Genomic DNA, 13,925 nt, shown 5'->3' with positions numbered 1-13,925 from the left:
GCGTAAAAAAGGTGTCATATTAAATTGCAGTATAAATTAAATTGCACAGTAAATTGTAATTTCAAATTATTTTTTCCAGAATTAAATTGCACTTTCATTTGAAATTTAATTTAAATGTTTTGAAAAATAGTTTCATTTGTAATTATATTTACAAAAAAATTGTAATAAATTATTTTTGCATTAACTATTTTATTTAGAAATATTTCCAAAAATATGTTGACGGAAATAATTGTCATATCAAGGATTGATTTAAATTATTTCTATAATTAAATGAAAATTATATATTTAATTCTGTAGTTAATTTTATTTTGATTATTCCCATCTTAACTTGAATTGTTTTCTAAAAGTTATATCATTATAGCCACGATTGATTAGTATGTAGTATATTCTTTCGTAGTTAAATTAATTTTGCAAATAAAATCCATTTTAATTGTCCATTTGAAATGTGAAAATAGTCATGAATAAAATCTGACCATCAAAACTTTCATTTTAATTTGTATTAGCTACCAAAATGAGTTGTGGATTAATCTTCATATATTTGAAATAATTATTTTCATCAATGCATATTATAATATAATTTTTTAACAAAGAATATTTAAATATTACTTAAATTTTTTAATACTAGTCATTATAATTATAATAATTTAGTTGTGGATGTTTGAACTTTATTTGAGCATCAATAACTCAAAAAGTAATTTTTATTCTCGAAACAACACTTTCTTTCTTTTTCATTCTGTGTATTAGAATTCGAAAATATACATTAAAATTTACAATATATTTTTCTAACTTTAATTTTATCCAAACACAATCACGGATCCGTGGTTAACTTTTTAGATTTTTTTTATGGTGAATATTAGTTATTAATTTATTAGATTTTTTTTAGTGGTAAAATTCAAACTCCCAATTTATTTCTTCTCCTTCTCCCTCTACCACACCAACTCAACCTTATTATTTTATACAATAACTACCTATTCTTACTTCATTCTTCTGTTCTTTAACATTTTTTTTTTACTTTTATTTTTAATTAAATAAATTTTAGTTTTTAATGAAATTAGTATTGTCAAATAAATATGTTCATGTGAATAAAATTTAGTTGATCCTATTATAAAAAAAATTTAATTTTAGTTATAGAGCAATTTTTTAGTTTATCCTATTATATTAGTGATCATAATAAAAAAATCCAATAATATTCATAAAATCTGAATGGGTTTTGGGGGGTAGTAAAGGACATGGAAGCCCAATAAACGTAGAAGTGGAGGCCCGTCAAAGGTGTGAGTTTGATCTAGGTCTACAGCATAAGAAAGAGCCTGAGGTTATTTCGCTGCCACTGCCTTCTCTTGTTTGTTGTTGTTGTTCGAAGCCAAAACCCTAGCAGCCGGCGAGAATGGTGAGTTCTTCTTCTCCCAAGAGATTCAGACCTATTTGTGGTGGCTTCTTAATGATTGTTGAATGTGCATGTTGCAGGCAGACGTTGAGGTTGATGTGGCGGCGGCGGCGGCGGCGGCGGCAGGGCAGCCAAAGAAGAGAACGTTCAAGAAGTTCAGCTTCAGGGGGGTGGATCTGGACGCGCTTCTGGACATGTCCACTGACGAACTCGTGAAGATGTTCAGTGCACGCGCACGCAGAAGGTTCCAGAGAGGTCTCACCAGAAAGCCCATGGCCTTGATTAAAAAGCTCCGCAAAGCGGTATGTATTTATTTTCTGTCTGTGTTCATTTTATTTTTCTGTCTATGATATCAATTTGCTTCATTTTGATGGAATAGAAAAGGGAAGCACCAGCAGGTGAGAAGCCAGAACCAGTTCGCACCCATCTCCGCAACATGATTATTGTGCCTGAGATGATTGGTAGCATCATTGGAGTCTACAATGGCAAGACCTTCAACCAGGTTGAAATCAAACCCGAGATGATTGGACATTATCTCGCTGAGTTCTCTATTTCATACAAACCCGTCAAGCACGGTAGGCCTGGTATTGGTGCCACTCACTCTTCAAGGTTCATTCCTCTCAAGTGAAAAAAACCTCTGCAAAATCCCCATCTTTTTCAGATTTTGTTTTTATTTTCAGCTGCCTATTGTATGGTTTATCATGACTTGATTCCATAGTATCAACATTTTATTTAGTCTTTTGATTTTGTTAAGTTCGATAACTTGTTCATTTTAAACATGGAAGATTATGCATCAATATTTTTCGAAATAGTCTTTTCTACTTGGTTTTGTGAATGCGTTAATGGATGAATGTAACTTAGTTGGATGACTGGCATCGTTGGATTCAGAGAATGTGAACCCAATTTTATACACCTCCATTCGCGACATGGTAGCTAGAAATACCAACATTCTCCACGGGTTTTGGTAGATTGTAATTGTTTTGATTTAATTTAACCGATCAGCATATGTTGTGATGTATGCTTAATGAAGTGATGTAATTCTAGCAAGTTCATACTATTTACCTGTGTGGTCTATAAATCAATAATAACTTCAAACGTTTTAGCTAAAGTAAATTTACCTGTGGTCTATAAATGTGATGCGTGAGATCGATAGTAGTCATTTCTTTTATGTTCAATATTCAGTTCCATCTATGAAAATAATTACTCTACCCAATTTAGTCCTTGAAGGGGAAAAAACCACTATATTGCCCCTTGAGATTTAAAATGTTCATCTGGTGTGTATTCTTAGTGAAGCAATCTAATTCTAAACATTTTAGTGAGAACATTTAGAGATCATTAAGTAGATTTTCACTTTTTCATAGATTCATTATGTAGCAATTGAAGAAAAACGTCTAAAAAGTAAGATTTCCACTATTTGGTGACTTTTTATTAGAGATATAATCGCAGAGTAATTTCTTTGAGGGACTAACAGCGTGTTTTTCTTTTTAAAGTCCGTTGAATGCCAATCCAAGTATTTGGCTTAGGCACGATCAGGTGGTTTAGAAAGTGACCATGGATAAACAAATTCTTATTTTTGTTTTTAGAAGGTGACCATGGATAAACAAATTCTTATTTTTGTTATCCTCTTTCGCATTCAGCAAAGGAGAGAGCAAAAGTGAATGAATAGACACAATACAACGACAAGGTTTCTTTATATACAGGGATACTTTAATAAATTCATATTAAGACTAGTAATCAGGGGAAATCCAACCAACCTGAGTCCCTGACCCTGGTAAAAAATTGAATGAGTTCAGGTATGAGCCTATGAGAATATTTGTCTTACCCACCATTGAAGGATAAGAAATAAAACGTAAGTTCGTGTTGTACAAAATGCTGATATTAGTGGCTAAACAGATTTTATATTACTATTGACAGGCAACGTGTCATCAATCTACAAATAACTGAAGGAAGATAAAATTAGTTTTTTTTAACAAGTAACAAGGAAATAACGATAGAAAGTAAAAAAATAATTCTAAAAGGAGTTTTGCGCTATATAGCCTACAATCTAGTGTCAATTTTGGGCACTCTTTCCCTACCTCTATAAACAACATTGGCCGTATTAAAACATATTGTTGCAATGATCGAAAATGATTTTTTTTTTAAAATAACTTAAAAATAAAAGCAACTATATTTTCAGAAACCGTAAACATGTTTTAGTCTAAATTTCCATATTGATTTATTCAAAATACTTTACATACTTGAAAAAAATACACAAAAATTACATACTTGAAAAAAATACACAAAAATTCAAGTTTCGTATGTTATTAAGGTAGAAGTTTTCACACCACATACCAAACATAATAATTGTTATAGAAACCAGCAGACTTGTTTAAATAAATGCAGAACTTAGACTGAAATTAAATTCATAAAAAATGCGGATGGCATTACAGGTGTGTAAAAAGTGGCGCACAAAATGTGATGTTGGTGAAGCGTGTCAAACCCAGAAGGCAGGGAGCGCCACGTACTCGGCTGGTTTATTGAAATACAAATACAAAGGGACATTCAGAAGAAGTTTTGTGCTGTGAATGCGAGAGTGATGGCATCAGAAGAAGCAGAGTGTATATCGAACTTGTTCAAACCCATATACCTGAAGGAGGTGGCTGAGCTGAGGCAGTATGTCCCCAACCTCCAAAGCCGCCCCAACCCACTGGATCACAACCCCTACTTTGACACCCGCCAGCTACAACAACAACAACAAGGCTTCTACCTTACAGAATCCGACGTCCTACTCCGCCAGATCGGCAACGATCTCTCTCCCTCTCCCCGCTTCGCCTACCACCGCGCTGGTCCACGCAAAAACATCTACTTTGACCCTTCCATTGTTCGCGTTGCCATTGTCACCTGCGGGGGTCTCTGTCCCGGCCTTAACACCGTCATCCGAGAGCTTGTCGTGGGCCTGTGGCAACTCTATGGCGTCCGTCATATTTTCGGCATCACCGCCGGCTACAGGGGGTTTTACTCCTCTGTCCCACTCCCCCTCAATCCCAAACTCGTTCACCATTGGCACAACGTCGGTGGCACCCTCCTTCAGACATCCAGGGGCGGTTTCGACCTTCATAACATCGTCGATGCCATCCAAACTCACGCCTTCAATCAGGTTTTGACCTTCATAATATTTCTGAGTTTTCTCCTATTTTCTTGAGACAGTAGATTGAAAATTTTAGGTTATTATGAACAGGTGTACATTATAGGTGGAGATGGGACTATGCGAGGAGCAGTGAAGATATTTGACGAAATAAAGCATCGGAAACTGGAAGTTGCAGTTGTTGGAATTCCTAAAACTGTGGACAATGACGTGGGAATAATCGACAGGTCTTTTGGATTCCAAACAGCAGTTGAAATGGCTCAGGAAGCAATCAGTGCTGCACACGTGGAGGCGGAGAGTGCAGTGAACGGCATAGGCCTCGTGAAGTTGATGGGTCGAAGCACAGGCCACATTGCTCTTCATGCAACGCTCAGCAGCCGCGACGTCGATTGCTGCCTTATCCCCGAAATAGATTTCTTCTTGGAAGGGAAAGGGGGCCTCTTGGAGTTTCTCGGCCAGCGACTCAAGGAAAATGGACATGCCGTGCTTGTTGTTGCTGAGGGTGCTGGCCAGGACATAATACCCAGAACCGATTCACAGAAGGACGAAAGGGATGAATCTGGGAACCCAGTCTTCTTAGATGTTGGTGTGTGGTTGAAGTCAGAGCTGAACAAGTGGTGGAAAAGGGAACACCCCAATGAGTTGTTTACAGTCAAGTACATTGATCCTACTTACATGATTCGTGCAGTTCATGCAAATGCCACTGATAACTTGTACTGTACACTCCTCGCACATTCTGCAATTCATGGTGTTATGGCAGGGTATACTGGCTTTGTTGCTGGTCCTATTAATGGAAACTATGCATACATTCCTTTGGAAGATGTGGCACGTGCAAATAACCCGGTTGATACCCAAGATCATAAATGGTCGTGGGTGAGATCTGTCACCAATCAGCCTGATTTTGTAAGGAGGTAAGACAGACAGACAAAGTTTTCCATCAGCTGGACATCCTATTCGTAGGCTAGGTGAGCTGATTCTCATGTTCTCATGTTTCTAGATAGTTGCTTTACAAATTTGTGCATATTCTGTAACAAGTTTTATGCCTGGAACTTAAATATCAATACCCTTAAACTAAAACTTTCAACTTAACGAGTTGGTTGAAGCAGAAAGGTTGGAACCCCGAACCCGATCTGTACGTGCCTATTTTACAAATTAACTTGCTTTTTCTTTATATTTATATTGGCATTGTAGTCTTTTTCTTCTGTCCAAATTCGCTTTAGTTTATCGATGGGCTTACAAAGGAGTGTTTGGCGTGACGGAAAATGTGGAATCCCTTGAATTTATCTCCTCAAATGTTTTCGTTCGGGAAAAAATGTGGGCAACACATTTTTGAACTCTTTTTTCCCTTTCTTTTAAGTCATATGGTACTAGAGTAAAATTATGCAGATTATACTTTTTATCCAATAAATCTCACTATCATAGAGAATCTGAGATGTTAGAAAGAGTACCACGTTTCTAACATTCTTTTTTGTTCCATCCTGATTTTTAATTTATCATCAATCTCAGTGACGTTCTATGGCGTGATTAAATAAATTGTTTTGTTGAGAAATTACTAACATTATAAAATTTAATTTACAGAAGTTTTTTTTTTTACCTTTTTAATTAGGAGGCTTGTTATGATTAATTAGGAGGCAATTGTTCTCCGGGATGAATTTAAAAATTTGTTATGTGAAAAATTGCATGGTCCTAGGAGCAATGTTGGTATAGGGGAAGTGATATAGCATACACATGTAACTCTTGTTTTGCTATCTCTTCCTCTCTTTTTTTTTTTTTTTTTTTTTTTCTCTAGTGGCAGACAGCTTACTCAGCAAATGAGTATAAAATGAACTTTCAATATTCTATGCCAATGAGCCCAAATTCCCAATTGATGTTTGATTCCCTAAAAGTGGTTTAGAAAGCTGAGGGAGAGAAGAAAAAGAACAAAGGTGTTGAAAATTTTGCTTTGTCAAGCTGGTTTATTAAAGAACATGTTGCCCTTTTGTGCTGGTTGGGATTGGAATATTAAAATATGGCTTCCCAAAGGACGTGCCTCCTTTCCTTTTACGGTTTTCATCTCCATAAGAAGGGAGGGCAATCTGACTATACCCTAACCATTTTTCTCCGATGAAAATTCTGGTGGCATTAGGGAATATAAAAAGGGAGAAAATTGTAGAAACCCAGCGGAATCTGACAGCCATTGCTCGATTATTGAAGGGCTTGTGAACTGAAGTATATTATATAGTCCCTTTACAAGAGAATCAATACATTCGCAACCATACTAAAAGAATATTAGTGTCTGGGGCCGTAGAAAACTCACTCCACAAAGTCGATTAATCTATTCAGACAAAAATAATTCTGTAACAATTTACACGAAGTTTACAGTAAGACAATAAAAGCAAAGAATGAAAAACAAAATTAAAGATAGGAAGGGAGATGTTCTCCATGATATATCCCTATATTAAACTTAGTAAAACAAAAGGATTGAGTGTTTTTTTTTTTATGTAGAATGCTGATGCACTAAAAAAAATGGGAGCATGCTAACAATCTCCTGCTTGGGGATAAATGCGAACAATATTATAGGACCCAGTTATAACAGCCAAATACTTTTAAACTATGAATAAATGCATGTCAAACTATAAACTTGGCACTGTGAATAATCAAACTCCTCTAGTATCTTTCTTCACTTCCCCATATGGAAGGTGAGGATTTAGTCAGGGGAAGAGCCTATGAAGGGTGGCCAACGAGAAACATTATGGTATTGCCACGTGAAAGTCGGTTACTAAATACACATGATACACAGCTCCACCTCTGTCTGTCTTTGTGTCTGCCTCTCTGTGCTAAACGACAATTAACCTCTATTTAGTATTTAGGCGACAGTCACTTTCCTTGACTCTTCCATTCTCTGCTTTATCCAAATCCCAATTCCTTGTTTACACCCTCCTCTCCATGTATAATGAATGATATCTAAATCCGAAAGAAAGGCTCACTCTGTTGCCAAGTGAACGATCCGATTTTCATCCCCTGCCGTACTCATTATAGTGTTGAAAGAATCACGGCCTACTTCAACTTTTCAAAGTTCCATTTGATCATCTTTTACTACAACAACAAAATCTTATCCTTCTAAAATGAAGTTGGCTGTATAAATCACACGAGTCATGATATTATTTGACAAGGTTACAAATTAACTTGAACCAGATATTTTCAGTGTTACCCTTACTGACATCTGTAAAGATTGTAAATTTTATTCATAAATTTAATCTTCATTTCAATTCACTAGAGGAATATGATAAATGTGCCCATCCGAGTACTACCATGTTTTTTTAGATACAATAAACTTAACCAACCTTTGAATTAGGGGAGTTCCTGTAGTAAAGAAATTAAGCATCCTATATTTGATTTTAAAATTTACCAACTACCATCCCTTACTGTATGTTTATAAAATTAGTCTAGTTGGAATTTAGTCATTATTCAATATAACAGTATAACCCCAAGAATGTGATAACAATGGCCCGTGGAGAGAATATTACTTTCCCAAATCAATAACCTCTTTCGGCAACCTGATACCAAAACAACAAAACTAATCACACAAATGGTGTCTGTGAACAATAGAAAAAGTAAATTTCAGAAGCGTAAAAAAACAATTTTCTTAAAGAAAAGCTGGAGCTATAATAGCCATATAAAAAAAGTCTATGTAAACATGGAGCAAATTAATAGATATTGACCAGTGTTGAATGTCTGTAGATACCGACATATGAAAGAAAAAAGAGTGTCAGTTAGAAATTAGAAAGACAAGGAGGGTAATTTGGTAATTCCCGAAATCCCGCTCACTAATAAGTAATAATAATCTTTGTTGAGCTAAAAAAAATGAAGCTCTCATTCATGTTCAGGTGCTTTACTGTTAGCAGTTAACACAGTTACTTCACGAGCTGGTGCTAGTTCTGCGTTCCGTGTCTATTATTCCCCTCAAACTGCTGCAAAATCTTTGTTGTTTAATGAACGGTTAAAGTGTGTTTGTTTGAGTGGCAGAATGTTAGAGGCAACAAGGTGGTTGTTGGGTGCAGGTATTTTGATGTGGATGTTGGCATGGCTGGGAGAATCAGCAATAGGGGTGAACTGGGGCACGGTTTCTTTTCACAAGTTGAAGCCTTCCACGGTGGTTGGTCTCTTGAAAGACAACAAGATTCCAAAAGTGAAGGTGTTTGAGGCAGAGGCTGATGTGCTTAAGGCTCTCATGGGAAGTGGGATTCAGGTGATGCTTGGAATACCCAATGAGATGTTGCCCCTCTTGAGCACTTCCCCTGCTGCTGCTGATTCGTGGCTTCGCCAGAATGTTTCTGCTTACCTCGGTAAAGGCGGTGCTGATATCAGGTTCCTTTCTTCTCTTCTATATTCCATCTTTCATTAACAATGTCTAACATTAATTTTGTGGCCATCATAATAGTGCGGAGGGGTTTGTTTTGTTTTGTTATACCAAACATGGAGGAAAGTTTGCTGTGTGATAAAGCTATCTTTTACAACCAAATATTAAGAATCGACTTCTTACTTTATTATGTTACACCTTATTTTATTTTATTTCTTTTAATTTATTGAAGAAAAGTAAATAAACACACACACACAGGTTGAGTGTTTTTTTGCTCCTATCCCGAGATGTGCTTTGCATATTGCATTGGAATTTCTTTCGGCAAACTGTTACCCTAACTAATCTTTAGGACCATTGGCATGGGTTGCTGAATTCAGTTGTTTATGATCTGCACAAGCAATGAATTCAGTATTCTTCTATGGTAGATACGAAAAGATTATGTGAATTTTTTTATGATCTGAGGATGAATATTTAATCACAATTTTTTTGTTTAACTATAGTTATTGTGAGCAATTTGAAATGTCTGTCAATGGTATTATATTGAATACAAATTATTGTAAGCTTTAACATTTTGTTGAATGTTATTACCTCTGGAATTTGCTCCCTGCCTTGATGCTAAGTAGAAGACTATAGTTTGAACTATTTGTAAAGATACTATTGACTATTGAGTTAGCCTGAAGAAAATCGTTTGCAAGTTTAAGTAAAATATCACATATTCGTTGAATGAACTTTTCCTTTTAAACAGTGGTGTTGGTTTACTGGATGACCCTTAACCTTTCTCCTTCCTCCCCGAGCCATAAGTATTTGTTGTTATAGCTAGACTTTTTTTTAGAAAGTATATTGAACGTTTTGATTTTTTGCAGGCCTTTTAAACCTTTGGTATTTTTGTTACAGGTACATTGCTGTTGGAAATGAACCATTCCTCACTAGTTATAATGGTCAATATCAGAACTTGGTGATGCCAGCAATACTCAATATTCAGCAGTCTTTAGTGAAAGCAAATCTTGCTGGTTACATTAAACTAGTTGTCCCCTGCAATGCAGATGCGTATGAGTCATCACTTCCTTCACAAGGTGCATTCCGGCCTGAACTGACCCAAATCATGACTCAGCTGGTTCAGTTCCTCAACTCAAACGGTACCCCGTTTATTGTTAACATCTACCCATTCCTTAGCCTCTATGACAACAATGATTTCCCGCAAGACTACGCATTCTTTGAGGGAACTACTCATCCTGTCACAGATGGTAACAATGTCTACACCAATGCATTTGATGGAAACTATGACACTTTAGTTGCAGCCCTGAGTAAACTTGGATATGGTCAGATGCCTATAGTTATTGGGGAAATTGGTTGGCCCTCAGATGGAGCCATTGGTGCAATTATCACTGCAGCAAAGGTTTTCAATCAAGGTCTCATAAGTCATGTTTTAAGTAACAAAGGGACCCCTTTGAGGCCAGGTGCTCCTCCTATGGACATCTATCTCTTCAGTCTTCTTGATGAAGGAGCAAAGAGCATACTACCAGGAGGGTTTGAAAGACACTGGGGGATATTCTCTTTTGATGGACAAGCTAAGTATCCTCTAAACCTTGGCCTTGGAAACAAGGAATTGAAGAATGCAAAGAATGTTCAGTATCTTCCATCTAGATGGTGTGTGGCAAGCCCCTCTACTGATGCTCAAAATGTAGCAAACCATATGAGAATTGCATGCAGTGTTGCGGATTGCACCACACTTGATTATGGGGGTTCATGTAATGGAATTGGAGAGAAGGGTAACATCTCATATGCTTTTAACAGTTACTATCAGTTGCAAATGCAAGACTCACGAAGCTGCAACTTTGATGGGCTTGGTGTGATCACTTTCCGAGACCCTTCAGTTGGTGACTGCCGTTTTCTTGTGGGTGTCACAGATAAAGGCTCCGATTCCTCTGCTTCTCAGATCAGATGTCATTGGTGGATTCTACTAGCATTTCTAGTTATACAGACGATCTCTTCTTTCTCATTGTGATTCAGAGGTTTCATAAGTGGGTTTTTCATGATCACCTATTCGATAACTTAGAAGTAGCAGTCAAGTAGAATAGCTTTAAAAAAAGAATATTTGATATTTATGGGCTAATAATATATAGAAAATATTCGACTGCATTCTTGGTCTGTTACCCAGCGTAGGATCTAGTCATTGTATCATAACACAAAAGGTGATCCGAACACCAAAAATATACAATATTACACATGATTTATCATTTGTGTTTCTTCCGGTTATTTCTGTTAGACAACTAGTGTTTCTAATGTAGGCATCTGGTTGTCGTTTCCTATTTAATAAGTTTTACTAATAAATTTTAGTAAATAATAAAAAAGTGTATTAGAAGAAATGTTTTATTAACACTTTTATTTTTATGATTATACTCTTTGAAAACGGATTAATGCTTTCTTTATCAGTAGGGATGAATATAAGTCTGTATTTTAGACGAGTTAAATAAGTTTAAATTACGAAATAACTGGTCTTTTCTTTCAAGGTGAAATAAATTTGACTCGGAAAAGTATGTGAATAAATGGGTTGGTTTCTTGGTCCAAATAATAATTAAAAAAAGATGCTAGAAAAAAATATTTTTAAAAAGATGAAATATATAAGATTAGAAAAAGTTAAAATCTATCACACTAAAATATACAAATATTTTAAACATATTAAATTAACAATAATAACCTAAAAAAGTAAAAATCAAAATCTCAAACATAACAAATTAACAATAACAACCTAAATTAAAGATTAAAATCTCAACATAACAAATACAAGTATTTGACTAAAAATGTGATAAATACTATGCACCAATGTTATAAGTAAAAAAAAAAAAAGATTAAAAAAAGTGAGATAGTGGCGTTCAAGATATACCTATATTTTATTGGACCAATTTTCTTGTAATTAGTGAGTTTTGTAGGTTCTTGTTGAAGGAAAATTTTTATAAACACTCCTGTTGAAAAAATAAACGGTTTGCATAATCATAAATATTATTTTTTATTCATTCTATTGACTTTGTGTATACCATTTCGCTGATCATTTCCCAACAAATAAAATAAAAAGGGTAACTGCAATGATTGAAATAAAGATTTATTAGATTAAAAACACACATTTTTGTTAAGATAACAATTCTAAAATATTTAATGTCCAAAAGTAACCGAGTCTTGTTTGTTAAGATAAGTTCCTGTTAGCTAGGGACTGAATCTGATTATTACTTGCTTATCACGCCACAACATTATCCAAGTTCCAGTTGAATAGAATCTCATAACTAACAACTTTATTTTCATTTTCTCCAATCCTTTCCCCCATCACGAACCAATTGATCCCATTCATTCTTCACATTCAGAGTACCAAATAAAAAGGCATTATACCTACGGAAATTTTTCAACAGTTTTTTTCCCTTTCTATAATGGTATTGAGATTTGAAGTTATAATCACATACAAACTATACAAACCCGTTCCCACTAACCTAATCCTAGTAACTTTAAGCAAACAGCGGCATAAATTTAAGATAAAAATAAACAAAAGTTCCTTAAAACTTTTTGTAGATGCTCACAACAACATGGTACCAGATGTCAAGACACAATTTGGTTGAAGATTGAGACCAATAAGAACTGCGATTAAAAATATGATAACGATGTAATGTTCTTCCTTTGAAACTGTTATCATCGCCAAGTCTGTTATTCTAACTTGAGCTGATTCATTTGACTCCTGAAATACAAAAAATAAATTATTAATAACAAGGAAAGTGGTAAATATCAAAAACAAAATAGTTGCACATATTCCTTATTGAGATGCACCTTTGGTTGAAGAGATTCATGCTTTAAGTCAGCAATAGCAGCAGCCAAATCAAGCATGGTAGACATCATCTCATCAACTATGGTTTTCAGCTCATTAATTTCTTTCTTCAATATTCTTATCTTCTAGCCTTGTATGGGCCAGTCCTTGATTTGTGAATCCCTGTGAATGTAATTAAACAAACAAAAGATTATACAAAAACAGTAAAATGGAATGGAACTAGATTCTAAAATTGCACTCACAGCACTGTAAATCCGTTTGTCAGCTTCACGTCCAATAATTTCACCATTAAGACTTGTCTTCAAGTTGTCAACCTTTTCTTTAAGGCTGGTGATTGCTGCTTCCTGATTCTCACATAAGAAATTAGAAACTCTTTCACACCCATATAACTAGGATTCATGAAGGCCCTGATTGCAGTTTTGAAACGCTGGTTTGCACCACTGTTTCGAGTCTAGAAAAACTGGACTTCAATCCGCGAATTTCCTTCTCTAGAGCGGAAGGCTTTTCCCAGTGAAGAACTTGGACTTCTTGTTCTATTTCTGTAAACTACACAAAAAGTAACAACAATTTTAATAGATACTAGTGCAGGCGTTATCATTGTTGGTGATCCCACGTAGCTAGTGATATAACCAAAATAAGTAAAGGACAATTCTCACCATTTAAAATTAGCTTTTGAGGTTGCATTAGACCTAAACTAATAGTTATCGAAACAAAGGAAATTAAGATTTAAGAGAAATTATGCTTCACATACCAGGTTTTGGTCTTGCAATAGAGGTTGACTGAGCAAAGCAGAACCAGAATCAGAAGAATGAGGAAGTAGGGGAAACAAGCTGTGGCCGTTTGCTGATTCTGCGCTTCCAATGTCCACAAGCTTAGTTTAGCTTAGCCAGAAACAAGCTTCTACTTAATTATAAAATGCCTACAAGTTTAGCAGAATTAAAGCTTTAACATTCAGGAAGAAAATTGTTGCAACTCAGAAAGATGTTATGTAAAATTATATATATTAACAGTTTTTATATGGAAAATCAATTGGACTTTCCTAGACGTCTTCTCTTCTTATTCCATCGCAATTTGCTCTCATGATTTTATTCAAGTGTGCTTTAATTTCCAGTAAATTAACAACTTTCTATCCCTATACTTGCTTTTACAATAAATCTATCAAATTCAAAGGCAGGGGATGAGGCATCTCTCATGGCCTTTTTTAAAATAAAAGTATAACCTCTTTTTTTTTTTTTGTTAAATTCCAATTTTGATTCTTTATAATTTTAAA

At 35.2% G+C, this 13,925-nt stretch overlaps 3 protein-coding genes and 1 long non-coding RNA gene across 5 annotated transcripts; 3 read left to right on the top strand and 1 right to left on the bottom strand.

Moving 5' to 3' along the window:
- Window positions 1–1,234: 1,234 nt before the first annotated feature.
- LOC114420257 (40S ribosomal protein S15-4-like) lies at window positions 1,235–2,257 on the top strand. The gene is made up of 3 exons (XM_028386171.1): window positions 1,235–1,387; window positions 1,465–1,686; window positions 1,764–2,257. Exons 1-3 carry the CDS (start codon window positions 1,385–1,387, stop codon window positions 2,010–2,012), a joined length of 474 nt encoding a protein of 157 aa, XP_028241972.1. The 5' UTR covers window positions 1,235–1,384; the 3' UTR covers window positions 2,013–2,257.
- A 1,448-nt stretch (window positions 2,258–3,705) lies between these two features.
- On the top strand, window positions 3,706–8,661 carry LOC114420256 (ATP-dependent 6-phosphofructokinase 2). Of its 2 annotated transcripts, XR_003668367.1 has the most exons (3): window positions 3,706–4,520; window positions 4,602–5,473; window positions 8,549–8,661. XR_003668367.1 is itself a non-coding variant. In XM_028386169.1 (2 exons), the coding sequence occupies exons 1-2, from the start codon at window positions 3,960–3,962 to the stop codon at window positions 5,421–5,423; spliced, it is 1,383 nt and encodes a 460-aa protein (XP_028241970.1). In that variant the 5' UTR covers window positions 3,706–3,959; the 3' UTR covers window positions 5,424–5,685. The 2 variants fall into 2 exon arrangements, 1 of the variants encoding a protein (XP_028241970.1); XM_028386169.1 differs by lacking the exon at window positions 8,549–8,661 and having other exon boundaries at window positions 4,602–5,685.
- LOC114420255 (glucan endo-1,3-beta-glucosidase 5-like) lies at window positions 6,135–11,098 on the top strand. Its single transcript, XM_028386168.1, has 2 exons — window positions 6,135–8,855; window positions 9,742–11,098. Exons 1-2 carry the CDS (start codon window positions 8,515–8,517, stop codon window positions 10,850–10,852), a joined length of 1,452 nt encoding a protein of 483 aa, XP_028241969.1. The 5' UTR covers window positions 6,135–8,514; the 3' UTR covers window positions 10,853–11,098.
- A 1,009-nt stretch (window positions 11,099–12,107) lies between these two features.
- LOC114417678 lies at window positions 12,108–13,862 on the bottom strand. The gene is made up of 4 exons (XR_003667877.1): window positions 13,407–13,862; window positions 12,898–13,201; window positions 12,658–12,817; window positions 12,108–12,568 (listed from the first exon to the last, which is right to left on the bottom strand). It is a non-coding gene; the product is annotated as an uncharacterized LOC114417678 (long non-coding RNA).
- Between the last annotated feature and the right edge of the window lie 63 nt (window positions 13,863–13,925).

This window comes from Glycine soja, chromosome 7 (genome assembly GCF_004193775.1).
Source record: "Glycine soja cultivar W05 chromosome 7, ASM419377v2, whole genome shotgun sequence".
Classification (NCBI taxonomy): domain Eukaryota; kingdom Viridiplantae; phylum Streptophyta; class Magnoliopsida; order Fabales; family Fabaceae; genus Glycine; species Glycine soja.
This window is presented reverse-complemented; position numbering and strand designations above follow the sequence as displayed.